The sequence below is a fragment of the Nyctibius grandis genome, chromosome 8 (genome assembly GCF_013368605.1).
Source record: "Nyctibius grandis isolate bNycGra1 chromosome 8, bNycGra1.pri, whole genome shotgun sequence".
Taxonomy (NCBI): domain Eukaryota; kingdom Metazoa; phylum Chordata; class Aves; order Nyctibiiformes; family Nyctibiidae; genus Nyctibius; species Nyctibius grandis.
The window spans coordinates 33800490-33826773 of record NC_090665.1 but is presented as its reverse complement, the minus strand read 5'-3'; the positions used below and the strand labels follow the sequence as shown (position 1 = coordinate 33826773).

The 26284-nt window shown below is 44.1% G+C and overlaps 1 protein-coding gene across 2 annotated transcripts in view; it reads right to left on the bottom strand.

Moving 5' to 3' along the window:
* Positions 1–15625, bottom strand: part of SYDE2 (synapse defective Rho GTPase homolog 2) — a 31880-nt gene extending 16255 nt beyond the window's left edge. For both annotated transcript variants that reach the window (XM_068406237.1, XM_068406238.1), the window contains exons 1-3: positions 15418–15625; positions 10320–11054; positions 206–1305 (exon numbers count right to left, since the gene is read on the bottom strand). In XM_068406237.1, the coding sequence (XP_068262338.1) occupies positions 206–1305; positions 10320–11054; positions 15418–15526 (1944 nt within the window). In that variant the 5' untranslated portion in view covers positions 15527–15625. The remainder of the gene's footprint in view (positions 1–205; positions 1306–10319; positions 11055–15417) is intronic.
* Positions 15626–26284: the final 10659 nt, after the last annotated feature.

The window sequence follows — 26284 nt, the reverse complement described above, 5'->3', positions numbered from 1 at the left end:
CTCCTTCACAAAGGCCAAGTTGGAAGCATTGATTTCACACGGTCCTGTTATTCTTCCCACACTAGAATATTCACCAAACAGCAGCAGCAAAGCAAAGTGACATGTAAAGGTATTAACTTCCCCTTTCCCCCCTCACTGCTCATGCTCTGCAACAACAGCTATCCCAACACAGAAATATTAAAACAGATTAAAATATGCACAGCACCTGACAGCCTCTCTTTTCAATCTCCAGAATGCATTTCTGCATCAAAAGTGGCACCATCAAGCCCGTATTTTCCTTCTCTACAACTTTTCGAGCATCTACCCCAAACATCACCGGCTCCCGATCTGCATCGAGACCATCAAGAGAGTTCTCCCACTGCTCCATGAGCGACAGCTTGACGTAAATAAGCCCCCTCGGTTCCAGTTTGACAGCCAGCTGATGTGTCTTTGTCACTCGGAAAAGAGTGGGAAGAGCCACTGTTCCATGACAACACACCCGATTTTTCCGCGGGGTGGGTTCCCAGCTGAACACCACCAGCTTTAAGTGCTGAGCATTTTCAATTTCTATGTTGAACGTGTGGTCCATATCTAGAAACGTTGTCCTACATGTAAGCAGGGCTGTTCTTGCTTTGTTTACCGAGTCAACCTGTATTGCACAAAAGACATCTTTTGAGTCTACTCTTGGTGGTTTCAAGTCTTCGGCACCATAAAAGTGAATGCTCATGAGTCCAGAGATGTACTGAGAGCACTTGGGTTGATCAGAAAAGTTATAGTGTCTGAAAGCATCGATATCTATTTCAGTTTTACCACTGCTACTTGGAAGGCTCTCCTTTCCTTTCCCACACTTGGTTTCATGCCCGTGTTTACCTGATTTTGTTATAAGTTCGGGTGAGTCGCCATCACTGAGGTAACCACCTTTGTTGAAGGATTTGGAACTCCTTGAGCCTTTCTTTTTGAACGTGTGTTGCGACGACACGCTGCTGTCAAGATGATAACGACTTATCACATTCCTGCTGGCAGTGGTGGTTGAGTTTCCAGAAGACGGCAAAGACACTGTATGGCTTGTATCCCGGCAGCTACCTTTCAGCAGGGAAGGAGGGTTATCTGAACTAGTATGGCTTGAAGTTCCCTTGACACTCAGTTTCCTGCTCAGCTCTGGCAGCTTTTTCATTTTCATGGAAAGCTTCCTCACAGTCCTGGGAGATTTAATTCTATCAGGGAAAGGCCAGTTGATTGATCCACTTTTTTTCAGAGGACTGGGACTTGGAGGAAAAACCTCTGTTGAGGGTATATCAGCCTTGTGTGCAAGTACAACTCCAGACCCTTTAGAAGAAAAGAGAAGGAATAATCATTTTCAAACCGCTCAGTAACTGCAGTTTGCAGCAATGAAAAAATAAATCTTGAACTACGGGAAAACATGTTGATTTGTCGTAACTTGATAAACGCAATTCATTCAGACAACCATCATTCATTCATCAGTCAGATGTTCACGAGCATTCAGAAAGCTGTGCTCTGCTGACTTGTTCAGCCAAATTTGGCAGTTCATAGTCAAAAGCCAAATTTGTTCTGCTTTATGGAGATGAAAGGGCCAGAAACTACATATAAACAAACGAGTTATCTCACCCACTGCATTCAGCTCGATCCATTTGTGCCATATCCTCCATACAAGCAGATGTGGCTGCATTCCTGGGGCACAGGTGCAATGAAACCAGTCTTAAATAGGAAAACCCTGGAATATGGCAAATGCATCCTCGTCTACGAAGCACTTAGCCACTGCTTTTAGGTCTAGAGGAAAGACACTTATCTCTAGTGAAGAATATGGCTATGCTCTTGTGTGTGTCCCGTTGTTACTCCAAAGAGCCCTAAATCCCTCCTGTGTAGATGCAGGCAATGTCTCACACCTTTCTTTCCATTTCTCTCAGCTCCTCCTTTCCACCGCAGGACGGAGAAGGAGGAACGCAACAAGGATTTATTCCTTCCAAAAGCTGCATCCTGCACTGCCTCAGTCCTGCCAGCAACTTTCCGTTTTTCCTGGCACAACCATCCCATGACAGGGCTTAAAGTTATACAGTTCCCAAGTGACATCCTCATGGGAAACCTCCCACCTTTCAAGGTACCAAAAACAATAAATAAATCATAACAGCAGGCACTGATGCTAAAGAGGGGAGAAAAAAAAAAAAAAAAGAAAAGAAAAGAAAGACTCCCTCAATTCAGCAGTAAGAGACAACTAATTAAGGAATTCGATCAGACATAAGCCAGTACTGCACAGTCAGGAACCTGCGGTTCACCTCATGCTCCAACACTCGAGGAAATCCAAATACCAAGTTATAGCTCAAGCTTTTCTCCCTTTCACCAGCATGAGGCAGTAATGACTATAGGAAAGGCAATGAATTTACACGAGTTAATGAAGCATGCAAGAGGGGAACTGAGGCCAGAATGACAGATATTAATAAAATTACATTAGTACTTTCACTTAGAGTCACTCTTCTATCCCTTGAGAAACAAACAGTGGTTCTTGCTAGCAAGAACCACCCCATTCACTCATCACTTCCCAAATTTTAGCAGCTCCAACAGGACTCGGGTAGCTTTGCCCGTGCAGGCTTGCACACCAGAGCCCCTAAGCACACTAACCCTGTGTGCTGCAATTAGCCCGAGCAGCTCCCAGAGGCTCAAACACCTATATCCATCTGTCATCCTCCCTTGCTAGCCAGGAAAAAGTAGAGTCTTTTTACAGCATATAAAAAGAAAGAAAGAAGCATTGTTTTCACACGATACTCAGCAAATCATACTTTACAGAGGTTTCTCTTACAGATTTCTCAAAGGCTTAGTGCTTTAATTCTAAACTAATCACTTCAAGTCCAAATCATCATACAGCTAGTGATTTTTACAAGTCCCCTGTTCATACAAATTAATTTTCACCATTTAACTATAACTTACTTTTTATACTTCACTTAGCTTAAACAGTTAAATCAGACAACCTGGTCTTTGACCAAAGTGATTTGTTGTGGTTTTGGTTTCCCCCCTCCCAAAAAAACCCCTACAAAGACTAGTTCTAGTCCCAACAGAAGTTTGGCTTTAATAACTTTTGCAGACACTTGCTTAAAAGAGTATCTTTATAAAAGAAAGTTTCAGTTATGAAGAATAATGCATAGAATCTGTTTTCCAGAGCAACAGAGGAAAATTCATTTAGCCTGCACCTCATGGAAGTAGTTCCCTTGCAGGGGAAGGGCTATTTCTAGCACGCCTGCTGTGCTTTTCTGGCAAGCAGCTAGTTAGAAATGTGGTGTTTGATAAACGCAGACAAAGCCTTCCCTTGTACTGCAAATCACAGCACGGTCCCACTGGTGGGCTGCCCTGGAGAGCTCTGTAGCAATCAGTGCCATACTTCAGCCCAGTAACATTAATCTTCCCTTTCTGTCAAAACTCTCTGGCACAGGCTGGAAAAAGCAGGCCAGCAAATTAAATTTCCCCCCAGCTCATTAAAACTGAAGAGTCAATTTAACACTCTGGCTTTTATGTGTCCAACTTCTGCAGCGTTCAGCACCAAACAGTTAAAATATGTGGCTGGAAGAAATCTAACAGTCGAGTATTATGCAGGCTGGTATTCCCATCAGCACTGAGCCACATGTTGTTCCACTAAAGCCAGCAATGTGCTGAGGTATGCATGCAATTTTAAAGACTGTACATGACACAGCTCTGAACAAGCTGCAAAAGGAGCTGTAGCGGAGTCTGGTAACACTTCACTTCCCAGCCCACCCATCTGATACAGGTTTCTCACGAGGGTGCCAGAGGAACTGAGCTGCGCCTCGCTCCTTTTACCAAGTTACAAGGCTGTGCTGCAAACAGGCTCCTCGCTGTCCCTGTTCCCACTCACTCTGCCACCACACATCCCATCTCAGCAATTAAACTTTAAAAATACCCTTACGGAAGGATTGTAGGAGGAGATGAAACATAAGAGGCACCTGTCGCGTAAATGACTACCAAGGCAGCAAAGGGATGGTCAGTTGTATGTGATGGAGCTGACTATATATATATATGTATATATATAATTTATTTATTTTTTACAGTGAGAGCAATCAATCACTGGAACAACATCCCCAGGGATATCGTAGAGTCCCCATCTCTGGAGGTTTTCAAGATGCAACTGGACAAGGTGCTAGGTAATCTCATCCAGGCTCCTTTTCCCACCAAAGGGTGGACCAGATGATCTTCTGAGGTCCTTTCCAGCCTGGGCTGTTCTAGGATATTCTTATGCTTTCCAGAAGCTTTAGCAGTATAAGTAAAACAGAAAAACAAAAAGAGCTTTTGAAGGACAATGCAATCCAAGTGACTTGACATTGTAAGTGACTGCCTCCACCAGCTATTTGTTCAGCTTGACTAGTAAAGCCACCTTTTACTTTGCTCAGCGATATGGCTGCGTGAAAGGATAAAGCCTTCTCATGACCACAGAGGCACCACCGGGGAGATAGGAACAGCCCATGGGAGTACAGTGCTTCACTAACCCAGAGCCCCCTCTCCCAGCCCAGCAGCCAGCTCTCCACGGGGCAATTGCTACTGTCCCCTCGGCCGAGCAGGGGAGCCCTGACAGACCGTACCCCTACACAACGCAGGAGAGGATTCAAACAATCTTAAGCAGCTACAACACAGCCCCTGCCAGACATATGCAATGATTCAGCACAGTAAAAATGCTTGTCTGACCCTGCTTAACACTATTTACACATGCTTGGGCACACGTATCACCGTCACACCGACTGCCAGCAATGCACGCTATTTTACAGGCATATTTGATTATTCTATTCTACATGTAACATTCCTCATTGCTTAAGGTAGAGTTTCTGAGTTATTTTAAAGTTCCTCAGAAAATCTGTAACTTATTTCTGGGACAATGAGTTGAGGTGAATGAGTGAGTCAGAAACTACCAGTTCCTTATCACAGCAGGCTCCTGAAGTACCAAACGGCCACTCTCAGCTACTGGAAATGCTAAGATCTGACCAAACTAAAGCTGGTATGTAATTTAATTTTTCCTACCATTCTCCAGGCATACTTAATAAGTCCACTGCATCTAACACTGAAAGCACCTCTCTAAAGTAACGGCATTAATGTTGAAGCTCTAGGCCATTTCATTTTGAAAAGAGAAAAAAAAAATACAGCTTACACTGAGGGTTTCTAACTTTCAAAACCAAAGTCTTCCTCCTGCCTAGATTTTTCATTCTTTTTCTTCTATTATTTTTAAATCAACCCAATGACTTATTGGGAAAATGTATTAAAAATGAAAAAGCAGCAAATCAAAATGGAAAAGCCCAAATATCTCAAAATTGTTCTTGTAGCAAACGATGGGCAAGTGAAAAGGGTTACCGTTTTTCTGTGTTAGATGCCACAAGAAATACTGATCTGGATCTTCAACTGACAGAAACAGCACAGCTCTACTGATGTCAGGCTGTGACCTTATTCAGGCACAGGCCCATTACGCCTTTTCATCCTCAGATAGTTCCAGACCCGTTCTGATAGAAAACATCAGAGTAGAACCGTAAATACCATTAAAAGAAGAATTCATGCTATACCAACTTCAAGCAACTCCAATTAAGATACAAGGAAAGCATCACCTCTATCCACATCAGCAGCTGGGAAAAAAAAATCCTTAAAAAAAATACCTAAAAAGAACTTTCAAAATTGGGATAGAATGGAATTATTTCTATGTAACATCTGAATTATCTAGATAAATGGAAGAATCTCTTCTTTTAACTTGTAAAAAAAAAAAAAAAAAAAAAAAAAAAAGGTCTTTTTTATCCCTATAAAAGTTACTATTTTGACCAATGCAGCCTCCAAGGTCTCCGAGTTCCATCGCATATAATACTTCAGAATCAAGGAATGGAGAAATTATTAAAAGGGTAAGAAAATCTCCAAGAACTCTGTAATGGCAGTTTGTTTCCTTCAAACACTACGCACACTGACATTAGTTAAGCTGTGACAAACCCATCAACCCAGGGATCACTTTTACAGGAGCAAAAGATATGAAACAATTTGTTTTTAATAGCCCATTAATTAAAATGGGAAGCGATTACAGAGTACCCTCCCGAGGCTCACGCACACCGAGAAGTGAAGGGGCTGGCTGCCCGCTGCGCAGCGGTGATCCTCAGAGCATCCTCCACGGCGGCACCTTATCAGAGACAGGAACAAGCACATGTAACAGCACTTTAGGTCTCTGACCAGACTTTAGAGTTCAGTATCTACATACGAGCATGAGTTTGTTGCAGATACTTTAACCATTAACGATTCTGCGAGGCACAGAAGACACAGCTGGCTCTACTCAGATGCTTGGCTCACACCAAGACGTGAGTGGCATCACCACAGCGGACGCCAAGCACTGTCTGTTTGGGCCGCTCTCACGAAGACTTTCTCCCCTCGCTGTGCCCTTCATGGCATGAAAAGCAGCTTTGCCCCTAGTTCCCCAGTCAGAGGATACAAACAGTTACCGGGTACAAATCAGAAACTGAAAAAGGCAACAACTATTTAAAATTAACTGCTTCTACTCCATAGCTCTACATCCTTTTGCCTCTTTCACCAGCAGGTCTTTACGGTATCACCACTCCACGGATCAGAGATATATGCACGAATAGGCCTTCGACCTTCAAAAGCACATGCACAAGCTCGCCAAAAGCTCATCCACAAACTGGCTTTAGCTCTGCAGGAGAAAGAGGGAGCAGAAGGACCTTTCTACCACATACCAGACCTTTCTGGTATCTCAAACATTACGCAAATACTTTGCATGAAAGCTTTTCTGCCTCATGAAACCAAGGCTCCTTGCACTTGAAAAACAGTTAGATCACAAAGCATCTTCCATGTGGAAAAAAAAATTAAGCAAACAGTATTTGAAACTGCGCGAGGCAATTGGCAAATAGGATTTGCTGCCCAGTATATTCTCTGTACGCTGCTGGAAGCTCACTTGCAACATCTCAGCATGCAAAATATTTGCCTGCATTGGCCCCAAACGATGTATTTGAAAACTAGGAGAGTGGTCACAGTCTAAGTGGAGAAAGAGCATTGTAGTTTCAATTACTATTTAAATCAAGCTCCAGTTGGCCTGTATTGGGGTGAAGTGGGAAGACAGTATCAACCTTCACTTCCTACAGTGTTGAAAAGAAATCCATTAATGGTGATTCCTACCAGGATTTTCCAACCCCACAGCTAACACGCGTATATTTTCAGTAGCAAAAGCACAGTCCAGATCCTGGTGAGCTACAATGCCAAAGTCCTACCAGGATGTCTCTGAGATACTGACACATGTGAGACGATTCCACTGATTAGGTGGACACTAATCCCAAGAGTAATCCTTCCCAAAAGCAAAAATATCACAAATTCTTCAGAAGGCATTATTCAGAGCTCCATGACATAAATCCATTGCAGGAGCTGACATTATTAAAGAGGTGTTTTTATGCAACATTTTGCAGGGGATACACACGTCTATAAAAGCATACAGTTGAGTTCAGTCCTAAACAGTTGTAAAGAAAATTTACTTTAACATTTTCTATATGCAAAAGACTATAAATGCAATATGAAAAATTCAATACATAACAAAAATATTCCTGTTTTCCAATCATAAACATTTTGCCTGTGCAAGGAGACATCAAATTAAAAACAGCCTGCAGGGTCCTTTCCACTTAAAATTCTTCTCCCACACACCTAAGAGCAGGAGCTGGCACTATGTTTCTACATTACTAACTCGGAACCAAATTATCTTCTTACTCTTACCTTTTTGTACTTGTCATAAACGAAACAAATGAATTATTCTCCCAAGCTCTGCTGCAGGGGCACCATTTTTTTTTATCAGTTCCTTTTTAAAAACCAGCTTGGCTATAATTATTCACTAAGGAATTACCTGACAAATCCTATTAATATAAATGGCATTTACTGTAGAAAGTAACCAGATTAACACCAGGAACTAGAGGTGTAAATTAAGACTATGGGGCAAATTAGCACCTCTACAACTACAATCTGTTTTATTGATAACATTTACAGGAAACATCTATTTGCTGCTGTGTTTGGAAAGTCACCCAATACTGAATTCTATCATTTGTATTTTTTCCTTAATCTTCTGTCTAAAAAAGACTCTCTCAAAAAATAACAAAAAAGAAAAAAATCCATGAATGTTTTCTCTGTACAAAGTTGGAAATCCAAATAAGGCAGCAGTGTTTACAGTTTTAGAGGTAAAATTGATGGCATTATCCAAAGAAGAAAACAGCAAACAACAAAATGAACAACTATATATTTTGTTGGCTTTTATAGTGTCCCACTGTTTTCTGTCTATGCTTCTCAAAATCTAATACCTTAGACTGTAATGCTAACCAATACTGACATATATAAAAATCACATCAATAAGAAAGATTAGTAGATTTTTTCCCCAAAGCAGTAATTGCATATTTGCCAGGAGTTACCCAGCTCTACAAGAATATAGACATCGATTTCATTGCAGTTGTGTAATTCAAACAGGGTCCTAACACAAATACAGTTAAATTGCCCATGTTGCCCTTCATGCAGTAATATGTATGGATGAGCTGTCATTTTAAATTTGACTGAAAATAACTGTAGACACCTTAACTGGATTAAAAAGAAGAACTAAGCCACTTCTCCATAATAAAGCCAATTACTGAGCAGCAAGAACCCACTTCTTCATCAATTAATCTATTCAGTGTGATCACTATTCAATACATGCAAAAGAAGAGCTGCATTTAGAGTAGCTTAATTAATTCCATGCATAACAAACCAACCAGGGGAAATTCATAACACCCTTCTCCTGGTTTCATGAGACACTTTTAAACGGGCAATTTTGCTTTCTGAAATAAATGTTTCTTCAGCACGAAAACAATTTTCTTATATTTCTTCTTCTTATATAAAGGGACTTACATTTAAAAAAAAAAAAGAAATAGTCACATGTATTGAGAGATTAATCACCTGAAGGGGGATGAAACAGTTTGCAGGATACACACGTGGCTTTCCTAAAAAAACAAGCGTACTGACCTAAAAGTGCCTACAGCTCCAACAATGAAAAAAAAAGTACCTAAGAACATGATATTTAATCTATCTTGCAAGCAAATATAATTGGTCTAAGTATTTAATGCAGCTATAAAGTGAGCTATTTCTAAATAAATGTCTGATAACTTTAACACACTTTGCAAACAAAAAATAGCTCATATCTGCATTTCCACAAAAAGAACTAAATGTGAGCTCCCAGAAGAGAAGACTGACTGTTTTTTATTCCGCTGTTTACAGCAGTTGCTTTGGTGCCTTTGAAAACAAGCCCCGTTCCCAGAAGCAATCTCCGCACTGGGAATCCGGGCACAGCAGGGACCCGGGGTCAGCAGCCTGCTGGGACAGCGAGGCTGGACAGGGGCAACCCAGATGGGGGGCTCCTCTGCCGGGCAGTGCGCACCTGGGCTCCGATGCCGGTGCTTCAGTGCAAAGAAAGTGTGAATTTTCTGCAAAGAGTGGAACATGGAATTCCCTGTCTCCTGAACTTCATGTTGTTTCTAACCCTCAACAGGATACTAGAGTTAACGTCAAGACAATGTAAGACACAACAGTAATTGAAAATAATACCTTTTTGGAAAGGGTTGAGTTTATTTCCTGCTTCCTTTTGTTTAGTGTGGTTTTATTTTTGTTCAGGCTTTTTTTAATAGGCTGGCAAAAACCTTTAATAAGATGCTGAATTCACACACTAATGGAATTATGAAAATGTGACCATCAACCACTCAGCCAAAGATAACAAGGAACAAAGAGGCTGGCTTCTGAATGCGAAAACCACTCCTCTCCAGTCTATTAGATTAGCCTGAGACAGTCAACAAGACAGCAATTACACAAAGCGACGTGACGAATAGCACTTACACAGTCTTCCAAGAAGTCTTTATTAAAAAGTCCCAGACAGCAAGTTAAAGAAACTTCTGCAGACATTAAGTAGGTTTGAGGCTGGGATCCAAGGCCAGGGTCAGACACCAGCTAACAGAAAGGAAACCCAGCTTGTCCTCACGTTACCAGGCTTTAGCAAGCTTACTTTGTAAAACCTTTGTCTTCAGCAAGGCGGGGGCCAAAATGCACAGAGGACAACCACAGCTGGACATGCCATGAACAAACTGACTGAGAAACCACTGCACAGCTCTATATTTATTGGGTATCAGTCTCACAATTTGAGCCATTTTTTATGAACTTGACATGCACTTCCACCAGAAATTTGCTTGATAAAGATAAAAGGAGGGGAAAGGGAAAACAGAGACATAAGAACGGTTTATTATTCCTCTAAAAGAAAACAGAGGACACCACACTGTTATGTTCCTGAACCGTCTTACCTGTTGAAGGGCACTTAATGGCAGGATTGTCCTCTGCTGCTGGCACAGCGGGAGCCTTGCAGGCAAACCTCTGCCAGTGCTGCTGCACATGGTCCCCAGAACGCACGGCATCGGCCTGACTCGCTTCGCTGGACTGAGCCGTCCGACTGTCCTCTGTGCTCTCCATGGAGCGTGGGGGACCCTCGTGGGGACCCGTGGCCGTCCCCGGATCACCCCCAGAGGGGAATTTGTACCGAACTGCTGGGGAGCCCACAGCAATGGGGCTAGTCACAGCAGACAGGCGGACCCTCGGCAAGTTGGGCTCATCATCTTCAGGGATCGGGTTGTACCATATTTCTCCTTCATCATCCGCGTCGTTATCCTCACCGAAGTCCAAAGCAGCGCTCCTGGGCGCGGCGGGGCTGGCGGTGCTTGGCAGGGCACCGGGAGGAGTGCGGCCTCGCGCGGGGCGCTCCCGCCCCACCGGCGACGTGGAGGGAGCCCGTGGCACTGTGGGCTCAGGCAGCGGGATGGGAGATCTGGGTACCGGGATAAGAACCCCCTGCGTTTCCTTACGGGCGTTTTCTTCTTCCAGAGGAGGAGAAGGAGGTCGGTGTGTGCTCTGCTGCAGCCAGCTGCGTTTCTTCGAAACGGTGATGCTGTTTGCCTGCGGCCTGTGCTCGGGGACCTCGCCGGCCTGCGGGGACTGGGGCTCCGTCCTGCTTCTCGAAGCTATGTAAACATTTTCTATTAAATCTGTTCCCAGAAAGAAAGGCAAAAAGAGAGGGAAAGACAAATGTTTAGAATACAGTTTTGCTTTTGAGAGATGAACATGTAGGCTGTCGTACGACACTTGCATTAGGCCTCATCCAAAAAGACAAAAGGTAAGTTGATGCAATCATAAAATTACATTTCAGTCTGTCAAAGCAGAATGTGCACATAATTAATAAAGAGTCAGGCTTGTTTGGCTGTATTTTTAACACCATGTAATTTAGATAAATGGCAGTGAGATAGCCCTGCTGAAAGGTCACACATACTTTGACAGAAATGTCTGCTTTTTGTTCAGCTAAGTTCAGGTACCATTGGTTTGGAAAGTTGCTATGTAGTGTTTCCACAGTTTACTCATGCCAATGAAGAAATAGCTTCTGGTTTCAGCATAATGTATAGCTTAAATGGCTACAAAAAACCTCACAGAGATTCACTTCTAGATTTAGATACAAAATAAAGGTGAGGATATGTCTTGCACAAAAAACCTCCAGAAAAGACTGTCCTTACTAGCTTCATACTATAATTAAGACAGAGGCACCCCCTGACTTGTGGGGAATAAAATGAAACACACCATCAGGAAAGGAAGGAAGGAGGAAGAAGAAATGCAGAAAAGTTTTTAAATATCTCATTCCACAACAAAAATTTCATGCAACACCTAATCAAATTCCACTCACTGCTCCCCAAACTTGACACAATGTCTTTAAAGCAATGGCCAAATATTTATGCATCGAAAAAGCCACTTACACCTGAGCCCCTTGCCAGAGCCCATCCAAGCAGCCCACTCGGCAGCAGTGCCATACCCCTGGCAGGCTCAGGGCACTGCAGCAGCACATCCCGTCCAGTAAGGTGGGACCACGCAAGGAGTGAGCACATCGCCCTCAAGCAAGCACTGGCCCCTTTGCTAGCACTGGAAGGAAAGCTGCAAATGCATCCAAATTAAAAACAGGGAACAGAGGTGAGATAACCCTCACGCTCCCCTGTGGAAAAGGACAACCCAGACAGGGTTTGCTCAGCTCAGAACCCCAGCTCAACTGGGTTCTCATAAAACTGACAACTTGTTTTCATGCGAAGCCCTCTGCAATTGGAAATTCCAGGTGGGAGCAGCTATTTGATACTACTTGAACATTATTCGCAGCAAAAAATTATTTACACACCAGTAACGGATGTTAAAATACAGACACCTCTCTGGAGGACTCAAGGAGCAGCTCTGTAAATCCAGCTAAGTTCGCCGCAGACAGGAAAAAGACTGTCACTTGAGCACCTTCCCTTCGACCCTCTTTTTAGATTTGTACATTAATGACAGAACAGATCCTTGGTAAGATCTGAAATGCCACCATTGCATTTGATGAAAGATTCATCATTTGGTAATTTTTTTTTAAAAATGAGCTTTGCTTGTTTAGCTAAACTGCAATATGAACACTGCTTGTGATTTGAAGAATTAACTTGGTTCAACAAATTAACAAAGTTAACTGTGCTCATTTTGAAGCCTGTGCACACCTCCATTGAAGTGCTTTGCTACACTGGGGCCTAAGTCAGTCAATCAACAGAATCTGAGGAAAACATGTAATCAGGGCTGAGGATGCAGATCTCTGGCAAAGTTTCAGCGATTTGGCAGCAACCATATTCTCTTCCCCACCCACAGCCTAGAAATGTAAGCGTGCCATTGTAAAGGTTCCTCTTTACACAATTTCACTACTATTTCAAGAAAGAGCTAACCAAAAGGACAGGGAACTAATCTGCCGTGGGCATAGGGCTATGCCCACATTTCCAAGAAGTCAGTTTGGACCAGGGACTCCCTGGGCGGGCATTCTCCTGCCAGTGAGAACTACCTCAAAGCCCCCCACTTCTGCATGGATGGCCAAGGGAGCGGTCCCTGCTCAGGTGACATAAATAGATGGAGCATCCGAGAACTGTATTTCCACAAACAAAAATATCTGTTGCTTCCTGCTTCACTGTAGAAATGCAGGCCCTTCCCCGTGAGTGAAGACAGCTTACAATTCCCAAAACAGCGGGCTCCTAAGAAGTACAGCCTGCCTAAATATGCACCCAGTGACACATCTGGCATCAGCCTCAGGCTGTCCTTGGGCCCCTGCGGCAGCAAACACGCAGAGCAAACTCAACCTTGTTTTCAACACCCATCCGGGTATCTCAGTAGCAAACCATCTGCAAAAGCTTACTGCAGAAACATTAGCAATCGAGTAGCTCCAGTGTACCCAGTAACCCTACTGCTTGCAGAGACACGCCGTCTATCACACATATTCAAAACTACTTCTCCGTCTTCGAATTAGCCAACGTGCTGCCAGAAGTCATTGATTGTAAGTGGTCACTGAATCTCATCCAAACAATACACTTACATGTAAATCTTCCAACTGCAGCTTTTGCAATGGATAGCTTTATTTGCAAGCACTGCTTCCCCTTTCTTCGAACTTGGCCCTGATCCTGAAAGCCCTTATGCCTGTGTTTATTTTAGTAACAAACCGCTTCACATGCAAGTATCTGCACAAGCAGTGGTTCAATATCACAGAGCAAGTTTTCAATGTCGTTAACTGCTATAGTAATGAGCCAATTTTAAATAAATACAAAGCTTTCAGAGATATACAGGTCAGGCACGTACTTTTGGTTCTAGAGCAAAGATTCTTTCAGAAGAACACCGTCTACTCTCAATTAGTAATCTAATATATTTAATATATATTAAACCTCCACACATTAGGTCTCCACACAAACACGGAACAAGACAGTGGTTCATTCCCAAAAGGCTTCAATGTGCTGTTGCATTAAAAAAAAGGTCAGATATTCCCTTCACCTATCTTAAAAAAAAACAAAAAAAAAAAAAAAAAACCCCAACTAACTATTTACATTTAAATGTTATGGTAACAACACATGTATGCTCAGAAACCAGAGCCTCAATGTTTCAGCTCAACTGAGGTCAAAATTGATATTCTGCCTGTTACATAGGCATATAAAATATTTCAATATGATACTGTGCACTACTTTTCAGTCAGTAATGAAGAGGGGAACTGCTTTTTCCAGTCTCTCCATATATGGATCAAAACAATTCATGGTTCTTCTAGTTGTAAGAGCAGCTATTTAAACACATTTTTCATTAAGTTTCCTAGTAGAATTAAGACATATAATAATTCTGTATTTAAATGCAACAACAGCAAGACTAAAAATTGATTTGTAAGCTCTCAAGTGCACCATTTAAAAAAAAAAGCAGCACACAAAAGCCACAGAATGACACACAGTCATAAGATAAGAAAATGTGCAGGGATTCACACAAAGTGGTGGTCTAAACTCGAGAACCTCTTATTTTAATGAGGAATTTTTATTGCTGAGAGGAAGAGTAATTACGGATGTGAGGACGTTATAGTTGAGGATGGATTCAAGACCTAAATTTAGATTTGCTGAAGCGAGTGATCTCTGTTCACAACAATTTTGAAGGTTACACACGATCTGGAAAAAAGACAAAAACTTTTCCAAACGTGAGTAAATAGCTTATTTAATTTCAGGGCACACTGGCAGCTCCATCGAAAACCCTATCAGGTTTAGGACTCTGGTTTTGTTTACTTACAGTTTATATACGCTGGCCCTGACCAACGAAAACAAAGTCAGCTTTTAAACATGGACGATGGGCTTGAAATACTCCACAAGGAATAAACCAGCACCGAGCCCTTTTCCCTGCAGCCGGTGACTTGCTGCAAAGGCTGAAGCTGGCGATGCTGCAGGGGTTACCACAACAGCCACTTTTCAGAGTCACAGAATGCTCTGGGTCGGAGGGGACCTTAAAGATCATCCTTTTCGCTTTAGCAGCGTGCAGTATTCTGATCCGCCCCATGCCATTCCGATACGTTAAAACATAAATGTAAAGTACAAGCTGCAATAAACAACCCCATGGATTTGTAGAGAGAAATTGGGTCTTTCAAAGACATGAAACACTGATCAATTTTTAAAGCGCCACTCCGCTGGCTGGCGCAGCTTTCTCTCCCACTTTCATGAGCAATAGAAAAGTTAACGTCCGGGAGCGGAGCCGCCGTCTCAGCACGTGAAAGCCGCTTCGATAGAGAGATGGGAAAAGCACGGCCCCGGCCAAACCCCACCGGCAGCAGCTCCGGCAGCAGCACCGCCTCTCCGGGGAGCGGGCACGGCGCAGCCCCGGCGCCCACGGGGCTCCTCGCCCCCCCGCCCGGCAGGGAACCGGCCGATCGCTGCCGTCTCGGCGCTCCCGCCGCCCGCGCCCGGCAGGTGGAAGGGCGGGCGGGCGGGCGGGCGGGCAGGTGGAAGGGCGGGCGGGCGGGCGGGCAGCCGGAGTCCCGCAGCCGAGCCCCGGCCCCCCCCGCCCGCGGGCACTTACCCTGCGGGGCGCTGACCCCGCCGTGGCGGTGCCCGGCGCCCGCCGTCGCCCCTCGCTGGGACCTCCTGCCCCGCAGCTTGGAGAGCGTCCTGCGGAGCGGGTCAGCCATGCCTGGGCGCTGCCTCCCCACCGCCTTCAGCGGGCGCTGCCTCCCGGGCCGCGGGAGCCGGCAGCCGCCCTACGCGGCGGCGGCAGCCCCGGGCCACGCTGCCCCATGGCGGCCTGGCCCCGCACGCCCGGCCCCGGCTCCGCCGCGCACATACTTGGCATAGCTGAGCGGGGTGAGAGGGCGCGCGCACTGCGCATGCCCGCCGCCGCCCCGCCCGCACGGGGGCGCCGCCCGCCCCCGCCCCGCCCGCCGCTCCCCGACAGGGCGAGGGGGGCTGAACCGCGCAGCCGGGCCCGGTCCCTGGAGCGGGTGACGCCCCGGCCCGCCGGAGGGAACTGGTCCCTACGGTGCAGGGCGAGAGGGACCGCCTGTGCCTGCCGGAGGTGGCCGGGGCTCCAGGGGCTGTCGCAGGTGGGTGGCCAGCCCGCCTCCCCGGCCCCGGGGCCCGTCCCGCTTGGGCACAGACGCCCCGTCAGTACCCTGAGTGGTACTCGGAGCGTTTCTTGCTACACCTCGGAGTATCCTCTTCTCCGTCAGCCATGTGCATAGCATTTCTTGCCAAAGACCAAAAGATTCACAGCATATTTTAAATACCTCTTTTCCCTCGATGTTATTTTTTTTCCCCCCAAAGAAACAAATTTGCAGGCTGCAAACTTATTTTCCCCCTCTGGGCTCAGACTGTGCATGTGGCAGTTCTTGCTGCCTGGCAGGTTTTCAGACAGTTTCCCTGCAGCCTGGCCGCGTGGGGAACAGTGGCTTGCTCTCTTGAAAAGCCTTTGCACACTCCTCAGCAGAGTAACGCCAGCGAAGCAGGGATGAAGTTGGCCCTGGTGTTAGCAGCCGTTAGTATTCCAGCCCAAATACCACATAGTAAAAGACAAATGGCATTAGGACAGAGCAAATAACGTACTGAGGCTGCTCAAGTGGGCAAAAGTTTGGTTTGGGGGTATGTGTTGCTCAGCTACAGCACACATTAGTTCCATTAGCGAGTGCACGGCCCTTCGAAACTGATCTTGGGAAAAAGTATGCTATTGATTTTTTATCAAGACAAAATACTGAGACAGCTTTTGTGGGTTAACAGCTACATGGGTCTACATTTGATTATAAACACCTTCAGGAATATATGTTGCAGCTTTCTATATTATACATCATACAAACGATCCGTGATACACCTGTCTCATGGTGGGGGAGAGCAGAAGAGCCACATCCGCCTCCTGCCTGTCGGCGGTGGGTTGGGTGTTGCCTCCCCATGGAAGGCAGCCAGGAGCAGGCAGGCATTGCACCCCTTCTGCATGCCAAGCACAGCACTGTCTCACTACGTGACAAAACCCCAAATCCTGGGCCGAAGGAAGTGCTTCTTCGGTTCTGGAGAAAACAACTGCAGCTCGTGAACACAGCATATATTCACAGATTTCCTCTCATCAAATTTTGAGGGGGATTTAATAATTTGATCATTTGAAACCAAATATTTCTGAAGAACAAAATTAGTTAAATTTTTGAATCTTTATATGTGAAAACAACGGTAGTAACCCAGTAATACCTGTAAATATACAATGTAAAAAAATAACCGTTACAAAGTAGTTACAGTTTCTCTTAATCTAAAATAAAGCTTATGATCATTATCATATCTCAGGTTGCAGCAACTTGAAATGCCATTTTGCCATCCTGTCTTTTGAAACCATTTGCATTCCTTTAAATACACATACTGGGAAATATCTGCGTACGAGTTTCAGAGCAAGATGTAAAACCATCCCAGAATGCTTTTGGTTGGGAAAAATGGCAGATGAGACCACAGCGTCTGGGACGGTCCCAATGCTCACTGCTGTGCAGGTGGGGAGCTGTGCGTCTCGAGGGCTCTGCCTGGCCTCCGTCCCTGCGGTGTCAGATCCTGCCCTCGTGTCCATGGGCTGGGTTAGGAACTGCATCTCGGGCAAAGTGGCATGCAAGAAATGCATAAAAACAAAACTATCAATACTTCTCTGACAGTGCACTCACAGTGCACTATTAATGCATCTATCTCCAGCAGATTAATTCACAATTACGTCTTCTTCATTACTGATGGGCCCAAGTAAAGGAAAAGCCCAATTCCACCTCCTCTAACCTGATCTTACCTGTTTGAGTGGTTAAGCTTTCATTCCTAACAAAAACTTTGATTTCCAGGCTGGAATCAGTATGTAAAACTAAGCCTTTTACTCTGCCTTCCAGAACTGTGGTCCTGATCCGTAAGGATATAGTGAAAGAAGAAAAGTATAAACATATTTGATGGCTTTTTTTTTTTTTTTATCTCATCTCATAGTTGGATGAAACAGGTTGCCCAGAAAAGTTGTGGGAACTCCATGCTAGAGACACTGAAAACTTAGCTGGCCTGGCCAAGCTCATCTACACGGCTCCTGCCCTGCATTGGGGCTGACCAGAGGACCTCCAGAGATCCCGTCCAGCCTAAATTACTCTCCCAACTCTAAAGCTTTCCTCATACCAGAGCTGCCATCCTCCCTAGCTGAGACATGGCTTGGACAGAAGGAATGAAGTCCATCTGAGCAGAACACCAGCACAACATCACTGGTAAAATTCTGCATGGGCATCACAGCTCAACTGCACTGACCTTACCAATGCTGTCAGGAGGTCTGCTGTGCCACCAGCAAATGTACATCTGAAGCAAAGGGCATGTATTTGAAGTCTGGAAGTGGGGATCTGCCCTATTATAAAACACTAAAATGATTCAAAAGAGCTAGCAGATGAAGTCTGGAAGAAAAAGTTGTTGCAACCGTTTCAAATTGAGCAAACAAGAGAAGTCTACACCTGCCTTGACTGTAATCTTCACACCTGCAGATTTCCCACCTCTTCTAACAGGAAATCAGATTCCTCCTGTCTATCTGTGCCTGAGATTGTCGGAATTAGTTCTCCAATAAATAACAATTTACTGCACTTAAAGTAACTGTGTGTAACTTTTAGCAAGTTCCTCTTTTTAGGTGGCATTTTTGGAAATTTTTGTTACTTGGATATTTCCTTTTAGCAATTAAAACAATATTAGTAGAAAGTAGGCACTAGCCAGAGTAAGGACCAAATCCTGCAAAGAACTGGAGTAGAGGCTTGGTGTGCAGGACTGCCTTCTCCCATGAGTATTAGCTATGGAAACAAAAGAAAATTCAACATCATTGTTTTCCATGCTGCTTCACACAGTATTTCCTTCATGTTCTGTATGGTTTTAAATGTTAGTTTAAGCATTTAGATTATTCCTCTCTGCAATAGGCACACAGGAAATAGCTCGGTGAAAAGCTGCCAATAGTTGGGTCTATAAACACAGTTTGATCTGTATCTTAGAAAATTGTTTCCATTCCAAACTGTGGTTACAAAGCACTTTTTCTTGTTGCCAGTTGGATTTTTTTTTAAAATCCCTATACATCCTGTATTTGCCCAACAGAGTTGGCATTGATCACACAGAAAAAAAGCCCTGCAGATAAAATAACATTAAGGATCTGGCTGGAACTAACTTGAGCCAGTGGAGTAAGAGTTGAAGCTGAGCTTTTATTTCCAGCTCAGCCTGTTTTGTTCAGGAGCTGCAAAGCGCACAGTGCCGAATGTGAGTCCTTTTACTCAGCCTTCTACAAAAAGTAAAAGCTACTTCAAGAGGATGGGACTAGAGCTTGCATTGACTTGAAGAGGCTTCTTGTTAGGAGACTGGCAAATATTTAGGAGTGGTTAAACAGTGTGACTTTAAACAAATAGCAGTATTCTTGTGAAGGTACAGAGAGAAATGTTTTTAAAAGTTTTTTTCATTAACAGACTGAGATTTCACCAATTACTTAATGCTTTCTGAGTTGATGACATGAGAATTGTTAATGACTGCACAAGGAAAAAAGTCAAATTTAAGTTGGAAAAAAAAATGCATTGATGAGAAGGATATCCCTGGTGAAGAAGCTGATGCACAGGTGGCCATGTTGAAGCACTGATATAGCTGAATGATGGAATTACACGGATAAATAGTTCCTAATAAAAGACTGACATAAAATAACCTTTACAGCCTTGCTGACAGTTTCAGAGATCAGCTCTGCCTCAGCAGACACCTTGAAGAAGCTGTGCTTTCTGAAGTACATGGGCTTTCGTTTCTGTACAGACTCAGGGACTGGTTTTGTACTGCTCTGGTCTGATTTTGGAAAATTCCATCCCTCATAGCATGTAAGACCTGCTCCTGTCCCTGAAATAAAAGCTACATGTTAATTTAGGATGTAATTTTGTAAAGATATACTTTATTTTACTTCAGTGGGATTCATTCACATGAGTAAAACTAAGAGTGCCTGGAAATGTGAGTGAGGCTCCTTTTCATTAAAGCTTGGCAAATCGGTATCTTTCTTCTCTCAAAACCTGTCGCACACAGGGGGATAAAGTGACAACTATATGACTAAAGTGGAGCTGATGACAGCTGGGAACTGGAAGCGTTTGAATGGCCCAATAAAATCTATGAGCACTCTTTTTATTGAAAGCGTCTGCCTTCCTGACATCGAAATGGACTGAAATAAGAGTCTCATGAAACTCTATCAGGCAGCTAATAGCCATGTGCATTATCTCCAGCCTGCCAAACGACTGATCTCTCTCAGATGCAGACAGCACTAGTCATCCATACCTTTGTTACCCCAGTCCATATTTTGAGCTGGCCAGCCGAGGCACCCCAGAGGGTCCAGAATGCAGCTGGTTATCTTCTTAGGGAGACAAACCAATGGGAGAATAAACCATTTATATTCTAAACCTGAGGAGGTTGCTAGACAACAGGCTGGACAAAGCTGAAGGTATTCATTACCCAAATGGCTCCACCATCTGCTCCCTGGTTTCTGGCCCCATTTGCAGTTGGGATTAAGCTTTTTAAAGGCAAATTTTAGAGACTTCAAGAGCAGTTAAGTGTTTTTGGCTCAGACCACTGACTCCCTTCTAGAGCGCATCCTTGCCAGAAACCTCCTTAATCCAAAACTGCTTTAAGATGCACCGCTGTCAAGATCTTACACGCAGTGCACCTGTTGAAGAGCAGGCATGAACTCCTGGATGCTCTCAACCAGCAGGTAGTCTGCCAGACCACACTGGGGCATTCATACAGCTGCCAGCGGATCTGGGACGGCCAATTCATCAGCTCTGCAGAGAAGAGAGCTGATGGGGCACCACACCTGCATTGCTGTTGCTTGGCTGTGTTCAACCAAACTTGGTGCCTTCTCACAAGGAGGTCATGGACCTCTGAGAAGCCACTGCCACCATCATTTCCCCTCTCACTCCTGTGGCATGGGCCTCCTGGGATCTGGCAATGTGACTTGTAGCATCAGGATGGTGGCTACCCTGCCTGTATGTGAAGTGCTGAGCCTGTTGCTCCCAGTGGCAGGGTCTACTTGTCCTGTTAAGATGTAATTAAAATTAAACAGAGAGGATCTTAAAAGCCATGTAAGGTTAATCTAGATTCAAATGAGCAGTGCAATGGAAATACTTCTCTGTTCATAACTATCAGCTAAGCTATGCAGCAAAAGCCTTCATGGCTCTGCCTTCTGTGCTTTGTTTTAAACAAGAAATAAGACAGCAATTCATGCTCTTTTTAGTATCTTGTACCTATTTTTTTCAGTTGGTATTTGTCTTTCAAGAGAATGCAAGCTAACATCTCTATGAGCTTTTCAAAACATGCCACTGAACGTCAGGGCTGTCATTACCACCTCAGACTACAATCTTGCATCATACCAGTACTATGGTAGGATGCCAGTCTCACTGAAGATATGCTAAAAATATCAAAGTATTTTGGATGTGACGAAGCCAAAGTATTACCTGTACAGTAAAAATAGTCAGTATCATGACCATCATCACCATTACCTTCTCCTAACATGGAGACAAAACCAGCAGATTGGTGACCGTCCACCTTGTTTGAAGTGAAAGTAAACACCAACGAGGAGTGTAATAAGTTTGAGCAGAAAAAAATAGATTCAAGTTTATGCTCAAAACGTTAGGAGATCCTCTATGAAGGAACTGAAACCGCTAAATAAGCATTCCTCTGTTTATATTGTCCTATCTCTTTAGGCCAGGACCACATTTGTTCTCCTGCTGCTTCTGCCCCAGGTGGGCAGGGAAGAAGCAGAGCTCTCACCCACATCTGCCGGTGCTCCATCTTTCTCCTTGGCCTCGTGTCTTCACAAAGTCTCCACCATGATTCAGTCTCTCACAGTATTTGGCTATTAATCCAAATTTAGATTAAAAATTACTTAGCTTACAGAAAAGAACTTTACATGTGTGCTATGATCAGTTCATGATAGTCATCCTCTATGTTACAAAGTCAAAAAATAAAAAAAGGCCTGAGAAACCCAGCATATCACCTCAGGCTGCTGAGAGATCTGTGGGATTTCATATGTGAAATATTCTCCTCTTTCTCTCCATCATGTGTGTGTCAAAGGGAGCAATCAGAGAAGTGAACAGTAACAAACTAGGACGATGAAGTCTGTGCATGCAATAGCATGCTCATACTTAGCTTGTTTGCAGAATCTGAACACCACCATGTCAGTACAGTGGCTGAAAACTAGAAAAGCATTTTTGCATAGTTACACAGATGAACCCTGGAGTCTCTTTTGCATCTCCTGGAGTGCACCTATCAAGTAGAAGGGAGAAAAACTGTGTTTCATCAGAGAAAAACTTTTTCCTGTTTAGGTTAGGCCCTGTGGAGCACAGGTTTTGACCTGATGGGCTTTCTTGACTTGTAAGGAACAACTCAGCAAGGAGGAGACTAGTACTTGATCCTGCTGGCTCAGGCAGGGCAAGTCCCTCATTTGCAAACTTGCCAGGGCTGCTGACAGCTTGCTCCCAACACTCAGCTCACTCCTGTGATAACAAGGAAGATAACAAGGAAGCACAGCAGCTGATGGGAAGTGGGCATGGTCAAGCTTTTTTAATCATTAATGTCCTTTACAACATTTAGTTGCCCTTGAAAGACACAACAGAACCCAAGAAAATGGAGGTGAAAAAAATAGATTTATATTTTGTGCTCCCTTAATCACACATCTTCTTGTTCGCTTGTTTTCAGACCAATTTTGGTTTTAATACCTCAAGCTATATGGTCCTACTATTATTACAGGAGTCTAACCAGGCATGTGGTTAGGAAGTATTTCCAAAAATTTAACCCAAATGTTAGTCAGCTATTCTATCTAGTCATGTCTCATGTGATGTATTAGTGTAATGTCCTGCTAGTCTTCTGTGGCTGCTCAGACTATGGCACATGGTCCTTGGTAGCGTCTCTTCCTACCCAGCCTGACAGACTGCACCGCTGGTAGCAGCCCAACAGGCAGAGGTGACACCAGATGCTGGCACAGGGGCTGTCAGCCAGTCCTGCACAGGTTCCTCTGAGCTTCCAGGAATATTACCTGGACAATAAGACAGATATTTATATGCAATTTAATCTTTCATGTAATTGAAAATCAATTTACTTTTCTCTTCGAAATATTTTCTGAGTGGGAGTGGAAAGTCGATGTATCTCAGCTGATTTCAAGGAGTGGGAAAGGCTACAAAGGCTTCTGGGCTTTCTCTAGTGGGCCCTCACGGTAAGGGCACTCTTCAGATGAGATCTGTTATTGAGAAGTGTGAGCTATTGAAAATATTTAAAATATTTATATTCTTTAGTGGATAGAAGCACTACTTTATCCTAAACTCTCCTCTAATTACTTGAGTTTCCAGCCGTGCCCCGGCATAATCTGTGTAACGCCCACAACAAAGACCCACAGCACTTTAATACAACAAATTTCAGCCAGATATCTCAGTGGTGGGGATTCTGAAAGCCCATGTATATTTACTAGATTACATCTGTATTTCAAATTAGATTTTCCCTTGTTTAACCCCCCCACCTTCCTTCTCATTGCTAAAATTTGTTTCCTAAATGCCATACTCTTCTCCAGAATAAAAAGACTCAAGAGTGTGTAAAAACCCAGGTATTTAAAGTTAAACTTCTGAGGTTTTTACATTGAGCTGTAAGATCTAAAATGACTGATATTTTAAAATCTATTTTTGGATGGGTTTAACCTCATGTGTTTCCAAGCACCAGTTTCTGCTCTGAAACATCATGTGCGAGGTCATTTTCAGTGTTCTTCCACATTTGTCTGGCAAATTCCCCTGTTGTTTATATAGAAAAGAAACACAGCTAAACAGGATATACTGAGTGTAAAAACAGAATTTGCATGGGAGGGACAAGGGCAGAGGGAAGTCTGAAACTAAAATTACTCCAACTGGCTTTTTGAAACTGTGTTTCCAAGGTGACAGAAACCCCTTTATTGCAAGGTTGCTCATTTATCTTGAATAGCTGCCAGGATTTTGATCTAATTTTTAGTTCTGAAGAACTAAAATTATCCCACTCCTTCTCAAAATAAAACTCAACCAACCAAACACAACACAACAGATTTTAACCACGTCATGGCTTCTATCTTTATCACCACCAACAAAGAAAAAACAGGTCAAGTTGCAAAGCTGCCCATTTTGGTACCCCTTTGGAAGATGTATCTCCAAAGAGCATATTCTAATTAGGCATATAGTTCGTCAGGTATCACAGGCAAAATTATGCACTAAGACCCTGTTACAAGTTTGGAGCCTTTCTGAGCTGACGCGTTGTGCACCTCTGCAACAGACGGGACCCTGCCTGGGCAACTGTTGGCAGGTCAAAGCCTGCAGGCTGTGAGAGGAAAACCTTGGCGACTCACGCACAGAGAACGTGTGTCTTCATATCTTCATATTTAGGGGAAAAAGAAAACACCCTAAGAACACACCAAAGACTGCCTCCTGCATTGCTCTGTAAAACAACCTCAAACCTGACTGTTTCAGCAACGCTATCGATGCAGTAAAGCTGATGCTTTGTGAACTACAGCATCAAGTCTCAGAGCTTTAACACCTAAAAATCATTAGCATTTTGTCTTAGGATTCAAAACCCTTGTTTGCACAGCACGTTTTCCTTCTTTAAGGACAAAAACTGTAATGTTCATTTTCTTCCCCAGTCCTGCTCTCATAGAAAACACTCCAAAAATTTGACTCAGAGTCATCTTCCCCTGTACTTTGCCTGCTCCTGAAACACAACAAATGATTTAATGCTCTAAACCAGCATTTTTTTCCTTTCTAAACAGGAAAAGGGCTTAATGAAGAGCCTTAGGCATTCACCTGCTTTACCTGAACAACTGCAGAGAACAATGCCCCTGGTTTTACCTCCTCTGCTCCCCTCATCACTTCCTTACCCTCACATACTCTGTCACAGCTGAGCTTACTGCAGGGTTTTGGCACAAGTACCATGACAGAGCTCCACAGAAGACTCATTTGCCTGAAGTGGGACTTTACCAGCTCTAGCCCTCACACCCACTGCAGCTCTCACACCTCTTTCTTGGGCCTTGGAAGGGCTTTGCCCGTAACGCTCCCAGGGCCCCAAGCTTTGCCACGCACAGGAGCAGAGCCCTCTCTACATAGCTAAACTGTGGTTATCAGTCTGTTGGACAGTCAGTTAGTTAAAATGGTTTTAACAGTCGGCAACCTCTGAATGGAGGTGGGTTTACTCGTCATTTCGACAGAAACCCGTGTCTCCAGGATTCAGTGTGCACAAGCACACAACACGCGCGGCTGGTCCCGCTGACTGCCCCCATCTCCTCTGCCCACCCAATGAAAACCATCTTGTGACTCACAAAAGCATCCTGGTCTCCAGTGGGATTTCTGGTTCCACACATCATTTGAAAAGGACCACAGTTGTTATGGATGGACGTGATGAAGGACAGCTTCCCAAGGAGGTATTGCCTTTGCCGCTGGCAGGCGTGAGCCCCATTACTGGCCGTGCTCAGCACCGTGGCTGCTGTTACCTTAGAGATCAGCACTAAGTGAAGAAGAATCTGCTCTTCTGAGGTATCAGGGTCTCCTACAGAACTGGTTGATGTCGGCTTTCACCATTCAGAAGTCCTCATGTTGTAGTCATTAGGGACTATTGCCAGGCAAGAAAGCCAATATCAAAGTAAGCATCAATTTCTCATGCAGAGGCAGAAGCGGCAGTGACTGTAGCTGCCAATGCTGGAGTCCTGCTCGTGCTCTGCGGGGAAGGCAGAGAGCAAGGCGAGCAGGATGCAAGTGCACAGTCTCTCTCTCCGACTGGCTCTCTCCTCAGGTAACACGCAAGACATCAGCTCTCTCTGCTCTGTAATTCAGGGTACTCCTCATAAGCCCAAATCAAACTACTTGTCATTCCCTGTGCCAAGCCTTGCCAGCAGCTAGCATGCAATATCTAGGAATCCCATCAGGAAATGTACCCAAAGCATCAAATAACAGATGATGTGTTTTTATATGTCCAATTCAGCAAGCACAGCCAAGTTGTTTGTCTACTGAGAAGCATGCTGAACAATGGCCTCTGCACTTCTGTATGAAAAATACATCCATCTCCTCTGGTCATCCATAGGAAATAGAGAGGGAAGCTCCAAAGGCTTTTAGCCCAGCCAGCAGAAGCGAGTCCCGTCTTATTAATGCAGCTATGACAATGCAGATTTGTATACAAAATATATATTTTTGAAATACATTCACAAGTGTTAACCTGAAGCAGAATTTTTCTTTGCCTGTCAGCAAAGAGTATCTGGAAATGATCAGTCTCTCTCTCCACCTTGCCCAAATGTCCTCAGGGACAAATTCATCTTTTAAGACAACTATATTGAAATGAAAGAAAAGTTTTTGTAAGCTTGCTAAATTCAGATGCTAGTAAGTTTTCCTGAGAAGAAAGCACAGGGAGGGAAAAGGGATCCATTC